We start from the raw sequence: 18,711 nt of genomic DNA, 5'->3' as shown, positions 1-18,711 counted from the left end.
TTTCCTTCGTAAGCTTGTTATCTCGTTTGCATGGCATAGATTCTCCAATTTTACCCTAAAACCTAAAATGAATTATGACTCACTGAGTAGAATTCACGTGTTTTCTAACTAGTAAGGTGGTAGATTATGGGTACATATATATATGTTGAGGTAGAAGGTTCGTACGTTGCACATAAATTACCAAACCAGGTAGGTTACGTTTTATGAATTTTGTAGCTGACTTTTTAACTTTGAATTCTTTGACTTAGGAAGACTTTTTGTTAGTTATATATTTTTTATCTGGGTTGCTATATCTTGGTATGGGAAGAAGTCCAAACAAAAGGCCCCCTGTTACGGTGTCATGTAATTGTTGCTACATATATTGCAAGGGTACATTTCTTTAGGTGTATAACCATTGACTTCTCAACAAGCATTGGTCGATATAATAGTGAAATATTCCAAGCGGTTGAATTCTTTAAGAGTGGTTAAAACGTCTTTTGCTTTTGAGGAACAGCAAAACAAACATCGTATAACATAATTTACATATACCTTGTTATTTACATATATCCTGTTATTTTGATAACAAGGATAACTTAGGGTATATCATGTTTCCTATGTGTGATACCAGAACCCTTCCTATTTGGTCTTCGTGGAGGATTTACAACGGCTTGTTTGAAACATGACCAAGAGAACAAACAAGAGTAAACTGGCACATCTGGATGGTTCCGTCCGAAACGTGTAAAATATCAGTTTAATTGGGGGTCATCTGGATGTAATATGGTCATTAAAATTAAAACTATACCAGGTTGATAGAAGAACACCCACACTATAGGGTTAATTAAGACGTTATCTCCTAATATATAAGACTTTTATTATTTATTTTTTATTTGTTTGCCACAAAAGTACAAAGTGGAGGAAGTCTTCCATAAAGCTTAAAAGCTTAACAATGTGGAAGACTCCCTGAAGAAAGAAAAGAAAAGAAAAGAAAAAACAAAATATATATATATGTGTATGAATACATACATAGATATAAGTACAAATTAAATGTTCAATATATATATATAGTAATTACATACAGGTATAATTTAGTTTTAGTCAGTAACTAGCTATTATTTCCTTACAAAACCACTTCTTAAAGGATGTGACTGACTTTTTACTCTTTAAATCGTTCATTAGAAGATTCCATGTTTTTGTTGCACGGTTTTGTAGGCTTAAAGTTCCAATGGTGGTATTGTAGAGATTATAGTGGACATGATTAGCATGCCTCGTGTTATGATTATGTACATCTCTGTTACTGGTTAAAAAATTGTCAAAGGCAGCTGGTAGTAATCCATTCCAGGTCTTGTAGGCAAATAATGCAAGCTTAACTTTAATGAGATCGTGCAATTTTAGTAAGTTGAGTTTCTTAAATAGGGGACTGGTGTGCTCACGTGGGGCTGAGTGTGTTATGTGGCGAATGGCTGCCTTTTGGAGTATTATAAGATTGTTAAGGTTGGTGTTGTATGTACCAGACCAAATAATGGAACAATAAGTGAGATGCGGGACAACCAGGGTCTGGTATAGTGTTCTGAGTATGTTTTCCGATAGATAATATTTCAACTTAGATAATATGCCAACATTCCGTGCAATTATACTGCAAATAGTTGAAATATGGTTGCGCCAGCTAAGTTTACAATCAATATTTACACCTAAAAACTTAGTAGTATAAACTTGCTTAATTATTTTACCATCCATACATATATCTTTATTCCAAATAAGTGTATTACGAGTATTAAAGACAATGTAATTACTTCTTTGTACATTTAGTGATAATTTGTTGGCTGAAAACCTATTACAGAATTTATTTAATTCATTTGACACGTTGGAAGATAATGTGATTATGTCGTCGCTCTCGTAGAAAATACTGGTGTCATCAGCAAAGAGAATGATTTTGGCTAGTTTGGAGACATGACAAATATCGTTAATATATAGAATAAATAACAAAGGACATAAGACTGAACCCTGTGGAACGCCACAACGAATTTTAGCAAGATCGGATCTAGAGTTTTTATACAAGGTATACTGATATCTGTTCGAAATATAGCTTTCAAGCCAGTTGAGAGTAGTTCCTCTAATGCCGTATGAAAATAATTTATTGATAAGGATGGTATGATCGATCGTGTCAAACGCCTTCGAAAGGTCGAGGAATACACCAATGCAATTTTTGCCATTATTAAGACTAGTATGTAAACTGTTAAGTGCATCTGCCAAAGCCAGTTCAGTAGAATGTTCGGGTCGAAAGCCGTACTGTTCTTTACAAAGAATATTATATTGGTTAAGAAAATTAAATATGCGATTGAACATAAGTCGTTCTATGATTTTAGAAAAACAGGAAAGCAGTGAAATCGGTCGATAATTCTCATATACATTTGAATCTCCCTTTTTATAGATTGGTATAACCTTTGCCGTTTTAAGTTTATCTGGGAATACGCCAGTGTTAAATGATAAATTACATATATGGGTCAAAGGCTTAGCAATAAAAGGAATAACTTTTTTTTATAATACCAGGTTTAAAATCATCATATCCTGCTGCTTTATTGGGTTTCAAGTTGGAAGTTGCAGTTTTAATTAGTTCTTCTTCAGTGACTGGGAATGTGAATATTGAATGACTATTGTTATCACAGATGGTTTCATGTGATTTACCTTTGTTTTTTATTTTACTAGCAAGCGATGGTCCAAGATTTACATAGAAATTGTTGAAGTTATTCGCAATGATATTTTCATCACTGGTTTCTTGGTCACCATCTTTGAAAACAGCAGGATATGATGATTCTTTACGGTTATTGTGCAACATTTCATTAATAGTACGCCATGTATGGTTTGTGTTATTTTTGCTCTCATTAAATTTATTGTCAAAATAGAGCTTTTTCGAAAGTCTGATTATTACGATACGTTGTATACATAGACTTGTATACATAACTGTAGGAGACTTTAACTGACGTCTGTAAAGTTTGTGCTTCCTTTTAATGGAAGTCAAAATACCATTCGTAATCCATGTATCCATATTATGTATATAATGTACTATAATGAAAGTAAGCGTAAGGGATACGTTTTATTTGAATGTGTCTTTGTGTGGGATGTGGAGGGGAGTTATATAGTAAAGGTGGGGTAATAATGAAGTTTTGTCTCCAAATATCTGAAGAATCTAAGAGGGGGGTGGGGATGGTGTCTCTTCTATTTAAGAAGTTTTGGAAAGGTCGTATGGCATTGTCATGTTACATATTGATACACTATACACAAAGAATTTTGTAATAACTTGTCAGCCCTCCCCCACCCCTTCAGGAGTATACGCGGTTGTGCCACTGATCATTAGCAATTCTTTCTACCGAAATTTCATCCAATGATTACTTAATCCATTTATCTATCGATCGATCCATCGATCCATCCATCCATCCGTTCATCCGTCCATCCGTCCGTCCGTCCATCCGTTTATATATCTATCTATATAGTGCATATGTGTGCATGTCCTTGTTTATATGTTACGTGTTTTGATTCACACCTTACTATCAGAACCACTCGAGATCGTGAAAACTACTTAGTATGTATGTGGTGGTAAAACAATACTCTTTTCTAAACATTAACTAATTATGCACATTAAGGATGTAGGGGGAGTGACTGCTTAATTTGTATTATGTAATTCCTTTGTTTCACAACCTTCGTTTCAAGGATACTGTAAACAGGTTTGTGGCCTAAGGCGATTTTTTTTGTGAAATATTTAATTGTCTTCTTTCAAAAGAGGAATATCACTTTATTCAAATGATTTATGTGGGCTTGTCATTTGGGGTTAACTTATTAAGGGCGCAAATAAGAAATTCTGATGAGCGCAACACTCTACGTAATAAGTTGCACATATTAAACGAGTTTCTCATATTTATCAGTACTTCAAATGTGTATACCTTTGAAACGAAAGCGTTTTTACGAAACATTTCAACCAATTTTTGAATGGGATTAGCATACACAACAGATGTACTGAATATGGGACAAATTGTCTTGTTGTCCGTAGACCTTTAATGTCAGTATTATGATTCTGCTGTTTGCTTCATGTAAAGCACCTGGTAATGGACGGCCGCAGTATATTAGTCAGGGTACGTAGTCGTATTACTGCAGGGGTCAAGGGGTGGGGTCAGTGGGTGAAATGGAAATTTACTTGAATAAGGGGCATATATGGGGGACCGTGGGAAGGTGGAAGGGGCCTGCCAGAAAATGATTAAGCCGTCCAACACGCTCAACATCTACTCAAGAGGCATCCATACCATTTTGCTCGAATCTTGTCGAACAGAGGTGGGGCGGCCGGGTGAGGGTAAGGAGTGGTGGTGGGTGATCCCTCATCTAGTTACCGTCTTCTACGTCCGTTAATATCTAGTACCATATTATATTGAGAAAGCCAGATGTTACCAGACTGAGTTGAATTTGGAACACAAGAACACATGAACGTATACAGTAGCTCGAGGAACTTTAAGAATAAAATAAAGTAATTACAAAAAAACAAAAAAAAAAATCTAAAACGAACGCTGCTGGCATCCACCTAACTTTTATTTCAATTTATCACGCATTTATTTGGAGAACGTCTTACCAAGGTTCGAAGTTCATCAGAAAAATTAAAACATGACAATTTAGAAAGCAGCTCCCTTGAATGACAATATCAGAATAACAACTATATATTGGTCAGTGCGTTTATAAAAGCATCCAAAATATGCAGAGAGAAACTAAACAGTCAAACTCGATTTTGAATTATTTAATCCATTCTTCCTGCCGAAGACTGTAGATTACTTAACATTATACTGTTACTGACAATATCACTGCTATGGGGGGGGGGGGGGGGGAGTACAGGGGGGATTTACCGCAAAACAGAAAACAAAGTTCTTATCTAGATATATTTTTGCTCGTTCTGAAGCACTGTTTTGTACTACGTAGAAGACACCCTCTATGGTATAAGCTCCCCAGGAAACATTTTAGCCACATATGTTAGGTAATTTTTTTGTGCCCACCCCTGCAGGCAAATTTCTGGAACTTATACAACCACGTTTGAGGATTTGCGACAAATAAATTCAAAAGCAATTCAACTTTCATTTACATCTTGTTCAGCTACAAAGAGCAGACAGCGCAGGTCACTTCATAACCTTCAGTGTAAGGTGGACATGGTAACCCTCCTCCTGTAACGCAGGTTGCCTCAACAATGTATAGTAAAGCTCCATTATGGTCCCCGGAAGTCCGGGCTATCCCTTGAGCTTCAGCATCGACACAGATGTACTCAGTGCGAGATTGCGAGTGGAGCTGTGACATGAGTACTCCCTTGTATTCCAGAGTCCAGTCTATGGGGTAAAAAATGAAATGGAAAGCATAAATACATACGGTAACCATGCAACGTGTAACGTAGAAAATCCGTATATATATATATATATATATATATATATATATATAAATATATATATATATATACATATATATATAAATATATATATATATACATATACACACACACACACATATATATATATATATATATATGTCTATATATAAATGAAAATCGTAATGGGTTGGAAAATCAAGAACAGTGAAAAACTTCCAGCCTCCACCGGGATTCCAACCCGGGCCTTATATATATATATATATATATATATATATATATATATATATATATATATATATATATATATATATTTATATATATATATATATATATATATTTATATATATATATATATATATATATATATATATATATATATATATATATATATATATATATATATATATATATTCAACTTTCATTTACATCTTGTTCAGCTACAAAGAGCAGACAGCGCAAAACTTCCATGCCTATTGTTATTGGTTAACTAGAAAAGTTTGCTGTTCACCGATTATAACCGGTTTGTTCTTTGCTAAACAACGCGAAATATTTGTGCAACGGCTTAATATATAATATCGGCATGACGAGGATATAAACCGTATCGATCACGGCCGGAAGAGATTATGAATGATTGCCAAGATATGTATCAGTTTATCCGCGATACCAAGACTCACCTCTTTCCCCGGTGGGGCACTCGGTGCGCCCTGGAACCATGAGAATGATGGTCCTTGCAGGTGCTAGACACACAGCACAAGGTGCTTCTGAATTCTGTAAGTGAGGTAGTGATTGTGAAGCACTGGTCTCGTATTCCGTACCATAGAGAAAAGCGTTGTGCTGAAAGCCTGCCACCGGCTCGTCAAAAATAGGATCTTTGGATAGGCATAGATAATTGGAAGCCCCGCCAGCATGGTTGTAGTGAGCTCCTGCCATGACCCCTGTATCAATTCAAACGACAGTCGAGTAAATAATGCGTACGTACGTACCTACAAATATACATATATACACAAATACACACACAGTACGTACATTTACTTATAGTTATACGGACTTAGATAATTATCTTTATAATTAGATGTTAAATTCAACTAACTAGTCTGTAAAACACGTTTGAGAAATACTTAATTCCTATTTAGCTACGGTGTTTCGTTAATTGATGATATAAATTTATTTAAGCAAATGCAATATGTCAGCAACTTGTGTTCCTGTTTCTCAACTTGTTTTACCTTCATAAATAAGTTCAGCATCCTCTCTACAGAAGGGCTTTCCCCATCGTGTGTACTGGGCTCCGAGAGGGATGTATTCCACAGACGCGTTATAACGATCTTCGTTATCATACTTGGGTACTTCAGAAGACACTATGAAAACAAGAGAACATCTTTATTTAGTAATGGCTTCATTTTTTGCCGAGACCATAGTTACCAATTCTTCAGTTAATTGACAAGAAACTTCTCGTTAATATATTCTTCAGCAGGTGATATCATATCTACAAGTTTATCAGACAATTTAACAGAATGCTACTATCGTAGTGGACAATTTTAGTATTCTCCACTAAATTATTTAACTCGTCAATTTGCGGAGAGTTTAGGGCCCACTATGAATTTTCATCGTGCCGGTCTAAAAGAATTGTTTTGCCGAAATTTTGGCTCATTCGCAGAGATTGCGCGAAAGAAAAATTCAAGTAAAAATCATCCCTGTTTGTGTACCAAAACAGTGTAAAGTTATAGGGATCGGTGAGCTCGTTTTTAGTATGGAATACACATGAGGCTTTCGGTTGACTAATCCATGGTTACGGTTAAAATTTGTAGGTGAGCTCTTGCTTCGTGAACTTGGTTAATCCATCCCTGGCGAGAGCGAGGGAGGAGGGGGAAGGGGGGGGGGGGGTTGCGAGTCAGAGTAAGTTAGCAAGGTAGATGGGGGGAAATATGTGATAAAAAATAACATATTTTCATTTTCTTAATATAAAAATAGGCATCGTGGGAAGAGGACATAATTGTCCCCGGGACGCGTATTACCGTCTTCATTAACAGAATAAAGGAGCATCACCATAAAAAGTTGCAAGTTTTCAGGGTATCGCAAACTATAGTAGTTAAACACACGATATCACACTTTATCATTGTACCTGGAGAAGAGCCAAACAAGATTGCATCTCTGCCATCTCTCCCTGGCATGCCCCGTTCACCTCGTAGGCCATTTGCGCCCTGTTTACCAGGTGGACACATTAAACACTGACCAAGGAAGTACGCCGATTGGAAATTACTCTGCGATTGCATTAGTGTACTCATATCTGTCAATAAATGGAAATAAGGATAATAATTTTTTTTTGGCTTGTCAAAAGAGGGTAGTGAAACTTTCGTTTTAATATATGTTATATGTAGCGACAAATATTAATCAGAAAACAGAAGAAACAGAAACCAAATGAAGATTTGTTACTTTAATGACCAATATTCAAAATATCAAGACAAGGTTATCATATTGATAAACGAATTTACCGATATTTCGTATTAACCGAAATAAAATATATTCCGATTTATGAATGGCGTGGCTTTGGAAGATTCCTTGTTCAGTTTAAGTGTAACAGTTTCAGCTTCCTGCAGATGATATACGCCAAACAAAGTAGTGCCATATAACGGATTTTCCCCTCGTGCTAATTGTTTAGCGTCGGTTATTCGAAATTCTAAAAATTATAGAGCACATCCCAATCATTTTTCACATGCCATCAATACCTCTCCCGCCCCCATCCTAAAAGTATATTTATTTTATGAATAATCATAACACATTTTTGAGCCACCGCATTTGCGCTCACAGTCCCTCCTTTCTGAAGCCCTTTGCCTTAAAAGTTAAACCGGCTCCTGATGTAAGTTCTTTTTAAACGACAAATATAGACCCATCTTTTCACCTCCTATTTTGATTTTCAGCCAGTTGGACATCAGAATTACGTTTATTATGTAGTGTTTTCTATTATTACGATACACTATTTGTTAAAATATAAATGTAGCCCCGTGCCATGGGCTGTAATCACTCCCCCGCCCGCCCCTCCCCGATATCTTGTCACTTGTCAGACTTCATTCAAGCTACAGTGAACAAAATATCTTGATACTACCATCTCAAAACATTTGCCTCTCTGAAAGATTAAATATTTAATTGGATAATTAATGACTGGCATTAGTTTGGATATTCAACTTTTGAGCTAATACTGATGATACTTAAAGTTTCAGCATACCTGCAACCGTACTGACATCTTGCGGAGTACCGCTGGATCTACGTTCTCTAAGCTGAAGACGAAGAGGAAGTCACGTGAAACTATACTTTCATATCAATGTCATGCAGTAACCAGAATCCGAGATGTGTTGGAAGGGGAGGGGAAGGGGGGGGGAGGTTAGACATATTCAATTGGTAAATGTCCGTCCTGGGGATGGGTCTGAAGTAACTGGGTTATATAGGGAGGGGAAGGAAGGGGAGGTAGGGGGAAGTGTGGAGAAGGGAGGCCCCTCTCTGTTTGGGCAAGAGGGCTTTAGATGCAAATTGTGCTATCATTTCCATTATTTGAACTACATTTGTGAAGTACAAGGTTTAAACGTTGCAGTGTAGATGATTTTGCGTGTTTGTTGTTATAAATGTAGCCATTTGGACGAAATCAGCAAAACAAGCGTTATGCGTTACTTAGTTGCAATATGGAGCTTATATCAGTCGCAAAAGGTTTATCGTATTCCAAGTTCATAGATTGCTACAAGGAACTATTTAAGGTTTATGATATGTGGAATTGATGTATTGGATCGATATCCATTTCTACAATATGCTATCCTCCTGAAAAGTTCCCATAATGCTATAAATTGATGATGACGTCAGCTTCTCGGTGAAGATTTTAAAGTGACTGTTAATCCATGGTTGATTTATGATTGCTCTACCAAAACACGTTTTTTAACATCACATGAAGGACAGAACACCATTTGATGACATTCAACACCATTTGTTCGTAACAAATATTTATTGCCTTATTTCTTTTGAGGTCATAAAATATTTTGATTCCTTACCGAGTTTTGTGTGCATCTGAGAAACTGACCAAAATGGTCTGTTAGTGAAACTAACTTGTCCAGCCACTTCAATTAATATGCTAATGATATTTTACTTGGGACTTTATCACAAATTAAAAGGACACTTTAGAAAAACAATCTGGACTGATAGCATTCTTTTTAATGACCTTCAACATATCAAAGTAAATTTCTTTTCTATATACTTCACCCATCAAAAAAATCAAATGTTTCAATAAGTTTGACAAGAAAAACCTGGAGATATTCTATCCTTTGGGCTATAACAGTGGCAAAGTCGATAAAGAAGGTTGGCTTGAAGAAGTCATACGGCCTACACCCAGTGAAGGGAGGTGTGAGCTCAATTTTCCTGGCCGGTCAAACCAAAATAGACTTTTCATCACACAGTCATCCGTGGTCCCAATCTCATATATGGCATATTGATAATGGTATAAGCAAAACTGATTTAAGTGGACAAGCAGCTATACTTGACAATGGTAACCTGTACAAACTACCAGTGGGCGCGCAGTCGGGTATAATGGTTCAGTCGAGGTGGTTTTTTTACATTCAGCCGGGGACGCATTAGATCATTGCTGGATGTACACCTCCCCTTTTTCAACCTCCCAGAAAATCAAGAGTATTAATCAGCACAGCCTTTTGTTAAGAGCTAATTATTTCAACTAATTTATAGTCTTATTATGTGCCAGAGTACACCATTGCCGTCCAACTCTCCACGCACATGACTGATCAGCGTCGTGAAATATGAAACCTAGGCTTTCAAGTCGGTAATGTAGCAACTAGTTAGTTCGCCTTTACATGATGCAAAGAGAATTCGACGGATTGGTTTGAAATGCTTGCTCATCGTGTTCATAAGATCGTGTTATTCAAAATAGTTTATAGCTTGAAAAGCTTACAGAAACTACATGGAAACCCCGCATCCTAACCACTGAGCGATTCAGCCCTTTCGTAGCTCACGATCACATATATGTAAAAATGACTTTGCTCATGGCACTGTACCGGTTTACCACCAGGGATCAAACCCCTAATTCATTCAGAGCAGGGATTTCAAGAGATGTTCTGAGTTTTATGTATACCGATGTCAAATGAAGAGCACTGTTTATTTACTTATTTATTTAGTCATAGAAAGTAACTGAGAAAGACTCACCTTGACTTTTTCGGCGGAGTTATCCAGTCTTGCAGACAAGTTACTCCCACAAAGTGTCATCAGAATTAATATAATATTTATGAAATATGCCATGATTTCCGACGAAGAAAAGTCATTCCTTGACCAGAACAGTGTGTGTTCGCGAATTGAATCAAGACTATAAGAAGCACGATTGGGCTGTGAAATATACTTTTATTAAAAAAACGTGAATATTTTGTTACCATTGTAAGTAGCATATGGCCTAAAATAAGATTGTGTTTCACTGGAAAACTTCCTCTTTGGTATACTGCATTTCAGATTATTACAATTTGATCCTCAGCGTGTTATTAAAGGAATGTAGTGTATAATGATGTTGATACTATTCAAACTTGACGCTTGAAGATATTCTTAATATCTTGTAGATCCAAGTGTTGAATTTTGTCATAACGAGTTGCAATCATGTAATATTCTGCAGAATATTACATGATTGCAACTCGTTATGACAAAAAATTTTCCGAATATTTTCATTCGTACATGTGCGAATGAAAATATTCGGAAAAATTTTCTTAATATGATCTCCACTATATTCCGTTTCTTGCAAATTACGAAAAAATGCATGTTAAGTCGGTTTGTTATCCTTCTTAAGCTTGTTATCTCGTTTGCGTGGCCTTGATTCTCCAATTATACTCTAAAAACCTCAAATTAATTATGACTCACTCAAAATAATTCACATGTTTTCTAACTAATAAAACGTGGTAGATTAAGGGTACATATAAGTTGAGGCAGAAGGTACGTATACGTTGCACACATTACGAAACTATATAGATAGGTTAGGTTTTATGAATTTTGCAGCTGATATTTTAACTTTGAATTCGCTGACTCAGGATTTTTTTTGTTATATATTTTGTATATGGGTTGCCATATCTTGGTCGGGGGGGGGGGGTTGTCGTCCAGACATAAGCCCCCTCCCCCCGTTAGGGTGTCATATAACTGTTGCTACAGATATTGCAAGAGTACATTTCTTTAAGTAAATAAGAGGTAACTTCTCAACAAGCATGGTCGATATAAGAGTGAAATAATCCAAGCGTTTGATATCTTTAAAAGCGGTTAAACATCTTTTTTTTATGGAACAGGAAAAAACACACACCCTAAAACCGACGAAAGAAAGAATTGACATATACCTTGTTATTTACAGATATCTTGTTATTAACATGACCACAATTGGATGGTTCCGTCCGAAGAGTGTAAAATATCAGTTTAATCGGGGGTCATCTGGATGTAAAATGGGCATTTAAATTAAAACTTTAGCAGAATGCAAGAAAAACACATCAAAAGGGGGTTCAGTAAGACGTAATCTCTGAATTTGTTAGACTTTATGTAACTTTATGTGAGAAAATAAGCGCAAGGTGTAAGTTTTATTTGAACTTGTGTACGGAGGAGAGTGAGTGGGGCGGGCTTATTATGAGGTTTTGTCTCCAAATATCTGACAAATCTAAGGGAAGGGGGAGGGGGAGGGGAGGATGTCCTCTTCCTTTTGAGAAGTTTTGGTAAAATTTGATATTTTGTGCTATGTTTTGGAACTTTTGAAACACTGTTGAAGAAATTACCTTTACGTTGAACGGCATAGTCATGTTTCATATTTATGCACTATACACAAGGAAGTTTTGAAATAATTTGTCTGCCCCCCCCCCACCTCCCACCACTCAGAATTATACGCAGTTGCGCCCCATGACCACTCAGTAATCATTTTGACCGAAAGCTTCATCGAATGATGAATTACTTAATAAGGGAAAAAAATTCATCTTCCGACTGGGGATGTTCAAGTATTTGCACAAAAAAAAAAACCTTTTTGCTCAGGCGATAATGTAAAAGTAAAAGGCTTAGTAACAGTGTTGCAATTATTGATATTTTGTTGGTAAAATACAATGTCTTAATATATTATTCACTACAAAGTACAGACAGCACAAGTCACTTCATATCCCTCGGTATAAGGTGGACACGGTATTCCGCCACCAGTTGCACAAGTAGCCTCAACGATGTATAACAATGCCCCGTTATGGTCCCCGTGGGTACGGGATATTCCTTCCGCATCTCCATCGACACAGACATGCATCGTTCGGGGATGCGAGTGATGCTGAGACATTATAAATCCCTTGTACTCCAATCGCCAATCTACGAAAGGAGAGAGAGAGAAGGAGATATAGACTAAACTTGATGTTATGTATATGTTATATATATATATATATATATATATATATAACCATGCCGACATCTCCTCTATAAAAGAGTTTCAATTCCTGTTACTCCTTGTCACTTTCGGTGATCATGCACTGAAGAAGAGCTAGTTTTGCTCGAAAGCTCTGCAAAAACCAAACATTGGCTGTTTTACTTCCAATCACTTACCTAATTCAATTATTGTATCTCACTCGAGATCCAGCCTTTCTCTAAATGCAGCATAGTTGTTTAACAGTTTTTCCGTTATTCCTATATATATATATATATATATATATATATATATATATATATATATATATATATATATATATATATATATATATATATATATATATATATATATATATATAAATATATATATATATAAATATATATATAAATATATATATATATATATATATATAAATATATATATATATAGGCCTATATATATATATAGCGCATATGTGTACATGTCCACGTCAATGTTATTATGTTTTGGTGTACACCTTATTATCAGAAGCACTCGAAATCGTGAACACTACTAGAATATTTACAAATCTCTCATGTACCGTATACAATAACATATACTTACTCCTGCCCTGTGAATTATCTGGACACTGATTCCGTCCAGGCAAAATAAGGGCAACGGATTTGGAAGGCGCTAAACAAACAGCACATGGGGCCTCGAAGTTCTGCAAATTTGGGTACAATGGGGAGCTTCCGGTCTCATATTCTACCCCATATAGGTAAGTGTTATATTGAAACCCGGCAGTGGGGCTGTTGAATATGGGATCCTTGGACAAACAGAGGTAGTCGGCAGCTCCACCAGCATGAGTGTAGTGGGAGCCCGCCATCACTCCTGAAATAAAGAGAGAATGACTTCAAGTATAGCAAGACTTTGCATGACACATTCTTTGTTCAGTGCAGGATCACTTCATATACGAATCCATACCTGAAGAGAAGGACCGGGGAGGGGGGGGGGGAGGGGATACAATCCCGGGACCCGTGGTAAATTGGGTCGGCGAAATAATGGGATAAAAGTAATGTTTAATCACATTTCCTTAATGAACTGAATTAAAACTTAAGACTGTTGGGTCGGAACTTGGCTCTCAAAGCCCATGATCGAACCGATCTCTTCTTTCGTGTAATGGTCTTAACACACTTTATTGGCAGCACACGAAGATCTATATACGTTAATGATTAACAGAGACTATTGTATGAAAAGATACACCACCAGAAATCATAACGGTGGACATTTCAATTCCTAAACCGTGACCTACTGTTCAGTTCCATGGTATTTTGTATATACCTTAATTCATCCGCGATATGGTTACATTATTTCAAACGGAATTGGACAGTAAAGTAAGTTATCATCATATAGCACACTTTTGAATAAGGGTTTAATCAACGGTCTAGCGTGCGTTACTCACAGGATTAATGCACGATCGGGGGATAATGCAAGCGATGCACGAGGGCGGAGCCCGAGTGCATCCAGCGATAGCATTAACACCCGGAGTGCATTAATCATGTGAGTAACGCACGCTAGACCGTTGATTAACCCCGTTCATTCATACACTACCATTTGTGTGGGGGAAAAATCATAAAACAAAACATTTTTGGTTACATATAACCAAAGATTTATTAAAGTGATGCCCCGTAATTTTACCGTGCGTTACTCACAGGATTAACCACGGTCAGCTGACCTGAATGGACCAATAGGATTTAGGAATCTTTACTAAGTATGAATGAAGTCACGTTTACGTCTTGTCATATAGTAAATTATCAGTATTATCGCTGAGAAAAAAGATATATAATCTGGTGTGGGGTCTGTGAGGAATTAACCGAGTCTGCTCCTCTTAGTAGCCGCAAAGACAAATTTGCATTTCTGTATAAGATCGGCTAGGATGTGTTCGTCTGGCTGTGAAACGGTTATATGTTAACAAGTTTTGACCGTTGAACAAGTCATGACTTGTCCCCCTTTACAACGATATTGAACTGTTCACTGCTGCTCGCAAACCCAGAACGACGGCCGCAGCAGAATAACAGAAATAGGAAACTAGTCAGTGACGGGCTATGATAGACACCGATACATGAGCATTTAATAAAACATGTTAAATAGTTGAAAGAACATTAACAGTTATATATGCCTATAAAGGAAGTCAATACACGTGCCTGGAAATGTTGGCGTCAATGTTTAGAGTACCATTGTTAAATAATACACGAAAGTCATACAGGTCGTCAATGACCTGCTGTAGGAATGAACCATTTAACTAGTTTGTCAGCCTCGAGTTCCAAAGTGATAACAAATCATTATTATTCCTTAATTGAGCCTCTACCTTTCACGATCCATCCATTTCCTCATCCTCTTCTCTAACCCATTCCCACACCCCTTCTGCTAACCCCCTCACCTCACCCATCTTGTCCTCTTCTTTATTTACCTTACACCTTCCCCGCCATACTCCTATCCCATTCACTTAGAATACTACATATGTACGGGGTTAACGTTTGATTCATGAGTTGGAGATAACACCAATTTATCCCTTTAACATCAACAAGTGATTTCATATCAATATCATAAATAATAGGTGAATATATCAACAAGTCAAAACTCTACGGTGTATGTGGGAGAATCAATGTAACCAATACAGTTTTTTGTTTGTCTAATTTTCTTTTCGGTTTTGCCAAACCTGTGATCATTGTTAACATATTTGGGTACTAAAAGAAGAAAAACATTGAGAATATTTTATACCCTCATATATGAGCTCCGATCCTTCTGGACATGATGTGCGACCCCACCTTGTATACATTGCTCCCACTGGAGAGGCACCATCCGAAGGCCCGGGCACATCTGCGGGGACCGGTTGCTCTTTATCAACTATATACAAAAGAAAATCAGTTAGTGCGTCATCGGTTTTCAGCGCCGTAACGGTTTACATACATTTTTTGTGCTATCTAATTCAATTTATATTTAATTTATTAAAATAATAAACCATAGTGTAAAGCTTACCCCAGTTAAATGGTATATATATATATATATATATTTAATATATATATATATATATTTATATATATATGTTATACATAAATTTAAATGTTCTCTTGCGTAAAATAACATGCTTAACTGTTAAGATACAGAAGCACACGTTTCTCGTACGTCTTTCCAACCGCGGTAAACTATTCTCCATTTCAATTCTCTCCTTGGTACACCCTAACATAGAGCGGTATTCGTACAAACAAAACAAAAACTATAGTAAAGAGAGAGAGAATTTACCAGTCGAAGGTAATCCTACAAGAATTGCGTCTCTTCCGTCCCTTCCAGGCATGCCTTGGGTACCTTGTTGACCTGGTGGGCCTTGTGGACCCGGAGGACACATGAGACATTGACCCAGAAAATACGCCGATTGGATTTGACTCTGTGACTGCAACATGGCAGAAACATCTGGGCATGAAAATAATACATTATAAACAGGGGGTTAATCACGATAAAAAAGGATATACAACAATAGTGGTATCAAACAAAAGCATATTATGCACAGTAATAACACGAACTTTGCCAAAGAAGTGTTATAAAATCAAAGAAAACATAGAAGAGATTCCAGTCAGAAATTAGAGCATGACACTGGCCTATATAATTACCACAAAAAGTAGTTTTTACGCAGCCTGCCATAAAATACCTCAACAAACACGTTTAAAATGGTAGAAATATACTTAGGATACCGGTATATAAATACAGAGAATAAACTAAAATAGAACATGAAACTGCTGCAAAACACAGCTGGAAACTTTTCGAAAACGACACTTCAGAAATGAATGAAACTTTTTTTCCAGGATGGTTGGTTTCTTGTCCTATTCAATAAGTCAAAACATACACATTCCTCTGAACTGTTATATATTAATAAGTATTAATTGGCAAATAAAGCAAAGGGACATTTAGTCTATCTTTTCAAACGATTTGACTTGATGGAAAATTACGTAAGCATGGTAATAACCTGGGAAACTGGCCCCGGATGAACCTTCAACGTGTCGCTTCTGTCGTTTCTGTGAGGAAAAAAGAATATATATATATATATATATATATAGCCTATATATAGCCTATATATAGCCTATATATAGCCTATATATAGCCTATATATAGCCTATATATAGCCTATATATATAGCCTATATATATATATAGCCTATATATATATATATATATATATATATACTGACGAAATATACATGCGCGATGCTATACAATTATGAATGGTTGAGTTTTGGATGCGGATGAAAGCGGTCCGTATAAGCCATTTTACATCGTTCCCCGAATTTGAGACCAGCTATGAGTATCGGCTGGGAATATATACCTGTTGCTTAGTAAAATTCGATTATAATGACAGTTATGCTATATTATTGTAAGGATATTCCACTCGACATTTCGGAACCTATCTTGTATGGATATAATACCAACCATATATTAGTAGCCTGATCTCAGCTGGATGTTATAACGTGCTTGTACATTGACTCAAATCTAATCATTGTCACAATTTTTCTCAACGCAAAGTTCCTTTTTCTTTCTTTTTGTCTTTTTTTTTCTGTCATCAATATAGAAAATAAAGCTCAAATATATTTAAAACAAAAAACAATGATTACAGTACCTTTTCTGTCGGAGAACCGTTTGAAGGGATACCAGCAAATAATATTAGTAAACCAAGAACCACGATTACGTGCTCGTTATAAGCCATTTTACTTGAAACTACAGTAACAGGATTGGTACTGGCTGATGTGTATGGTGTATATATCTTTTACTAATTCTTTTTGTTTAATTCGAGACACGTCAGTCAAATTAAGCTTGATATATCTTAGGTTAATACAGGCTAGAAAACATACTAAGGATGGGAACCTAATTGTACGATCGTATCAATACGCCATTATTCTTTCCAACGACTTCCTCTATCGATTCATCTCCTCCGTTAATTGCTGCTTGTTCTTTTGCTAACATGCAGTTATTTTGAAGAGTCTTTTTTGTTCGTTGGCTTTCTTGGTATACTTTAAAGCAGTTGGTAATGTTGCGTGACTGACGGAATGATTTCATTGACGACCGTAGAAAGAAAAAGAAAATAATCGATGCAGAAGTGGAAGTAACAATGCGGGTTTCGTTATAACCGGGGAACCATCCGAATCTATAACCGTTAACCAGTTTCTAATAAAAAAAGAAATAGCGACTAAACGTCAAATTTGAACCTGTTTCCGTTGTACTTTAACGCGAGTTCTTTGTTTGCTACTTTCATTTTGTAGGAGGATTGTGTGTCCCCTTCCTCTTACTCACCCTATGCCACCATGCCATCATGCCCCCATGCCACCATGCCACCTTGGACAAATTACCTTAGTCGCTTGTACTTTCGAAAACTGTTCATGCGTTTAACAACGCTTTGGGTATCAATATCTTCACAATTGCAACAGAATCAGCGGTTCTTGTTTAGATATTTTTGCTGTTGTTGTTGATGGAGACTGTTTGTTCCTCTTGATTTCTGTCTACTGAACAAAACTAACTTCGCGTTGAGGAGTATATGCATATACTGCATAATGAAACACTTGAGAGAGTCAAGCAAAGTTGTTTCCCAGTTAAGTGGCACTTTCTCCTCGAAACGTTACGTGTATAGACAGAAATGTTGCATTACATGCGTACTATTGGACACGATTCTGCCCTCAGATCTCCTATTTTTTAGCCCAGGTTTCTTTAACTATGATTCGGAATGGTCGAAAAGGTAAAATATTGTGTTAGATTGATAAAGACGATGAGTTTCGCTTGGAAGAATATGTGAAAGGTTAGGCACTCCAATTATAGCATGTGTCATGAAGACAGAAGATTTTATACGAACGGTTTCGATGTTTTAATGAACTAATGGAAAAAACGGCTATGATGCCTATTGACAATCAGATAGATGACAGACGGGCTTTCAATGTGTGGATCCGGTC

At 36.5% G+C, this 18,711-nt stretch overlaps 2 protein-coding genes across 2 annotated transcripts; both read right to left on the bottom strand.

Moving 5' to 3' along the window:
• Positions 1–4,530: 4,530 nt before the first annotated feature.
• On the bottom strand, positions 4,531–10,717 carry LOC139961712 (uncharacterized). Its single transcript, XM_071961129.1, has 6 exons — positions 10,559–10,717; positions 8,589–8,640; positions 7,488–7,652; positions 6,592–6,723; positions 6,043–6,303; positions 4,531–5,330 (listed from the first exon to the last, which is right to left on the bottom strand). Exons 1-6 carry the CDS (start codon positions 10,649–10,651, stop codon positions 5,104–5,106), a joined length of 930 nt encoding a protein of 309 aa, XP_071817230.1. The 5' UTR covers positions 10,652–10,717; the 3' UTR covers positions 4,531–5,103.
• A 647-nt stretch (positions 10,718–11,364) lies between these two features.
• On the bottom strand, positions 11,365–17,550 carry LOC139961713 (uncharacterized). Its single transcript, XM_071961130.1, has 6 exons — positions 17,391–17,550; positions 16,744–16,792; positions 16,026–16,193; positions 15,504–15,629; positions 13,347–13,613; positions 11,365–12,709 (listed from the first exon to the last, which is right to left on the bottom strand). The coding sequence occupies exons 1-6, from the start codon at positions 17,475–17,477 to the stop codon at positions 12,483–12,485; spliced, it is 924 nt and encodes a 307-aa protein (XP_071817231.1). The 5' UTR covers positions 17,478–17,550; the 3' UTR covers positions 11,365–12,482.
• Between the last annotated feature and the right edge of the window lie 1,161 nt (positions 17,551–18,711).

The sequence above is a fragment of the Apostichopus japonicus genome, chromosome 20, assembly GCF_037975245.1.
Source record: "Apostichopus japonicus isolate 1M-3 chromosome 20, ASM3797524v1, whole genome shotgun sequence".
NCBI lineage: Eukaryota > Metazoa > Echinodermata > Holothuroidea > Aspidochirotida > Stichopodidae > Apostichopus > Apostichopus japonicus.
The sequence above is the reverse complement of the archived record's forward strand: the minus strand, read 5'-3'. Positions and strand labels throughout refer to the sequence as shown.

Excerpts from the sequence above, each read along its gene's own strand:
- LOC139961712 (XM_071961129.1), bottom strand. The coding sequence starts at position 10,651 with ATGGCATATTTCATAAATATTATATTAATTCTGATGACACTTTGTGGG. Across the intron at positions 8,641-10,558 it reads ACTCCGCCGAAAAAGTCAAG|CTTAGAGAACGTAGATCCAG; the intron begins GTGAGTCTTTCT and ends CTTCGTCTTCAG. Across the intron at positions 6,724-7,487 it reads CTTGTTTGGCTCTTCTCCAG|TGTCTTCTGAAGTACCCAAG; the intron begins GTACAATGATAA and ends TTGTTTTCATAG.
- LOC139961713 (XM_071961130.1), bottom strand. The coding sequence starts at position 17,477 with ATGGCTTATAACGAGCACGTAATCGTGGTTCTTGGTTTACTAATATTA. Across the intron at positions 13,614-15,503 it reads ATCGGAGCTCATATATGAGG|GAGTGATGGCGGGCTCCCAC; the intron begins GTATAAAATATT and ends TCTTTATTTCAG. Across the intron at positions 12,710-13,346 it reads AGATAATTCACAGGGCAGGA|ATTGGCGATTGGAGTACAAG; the intron begins GTAAGTATATGT and ends CTCCTTTCGTAG.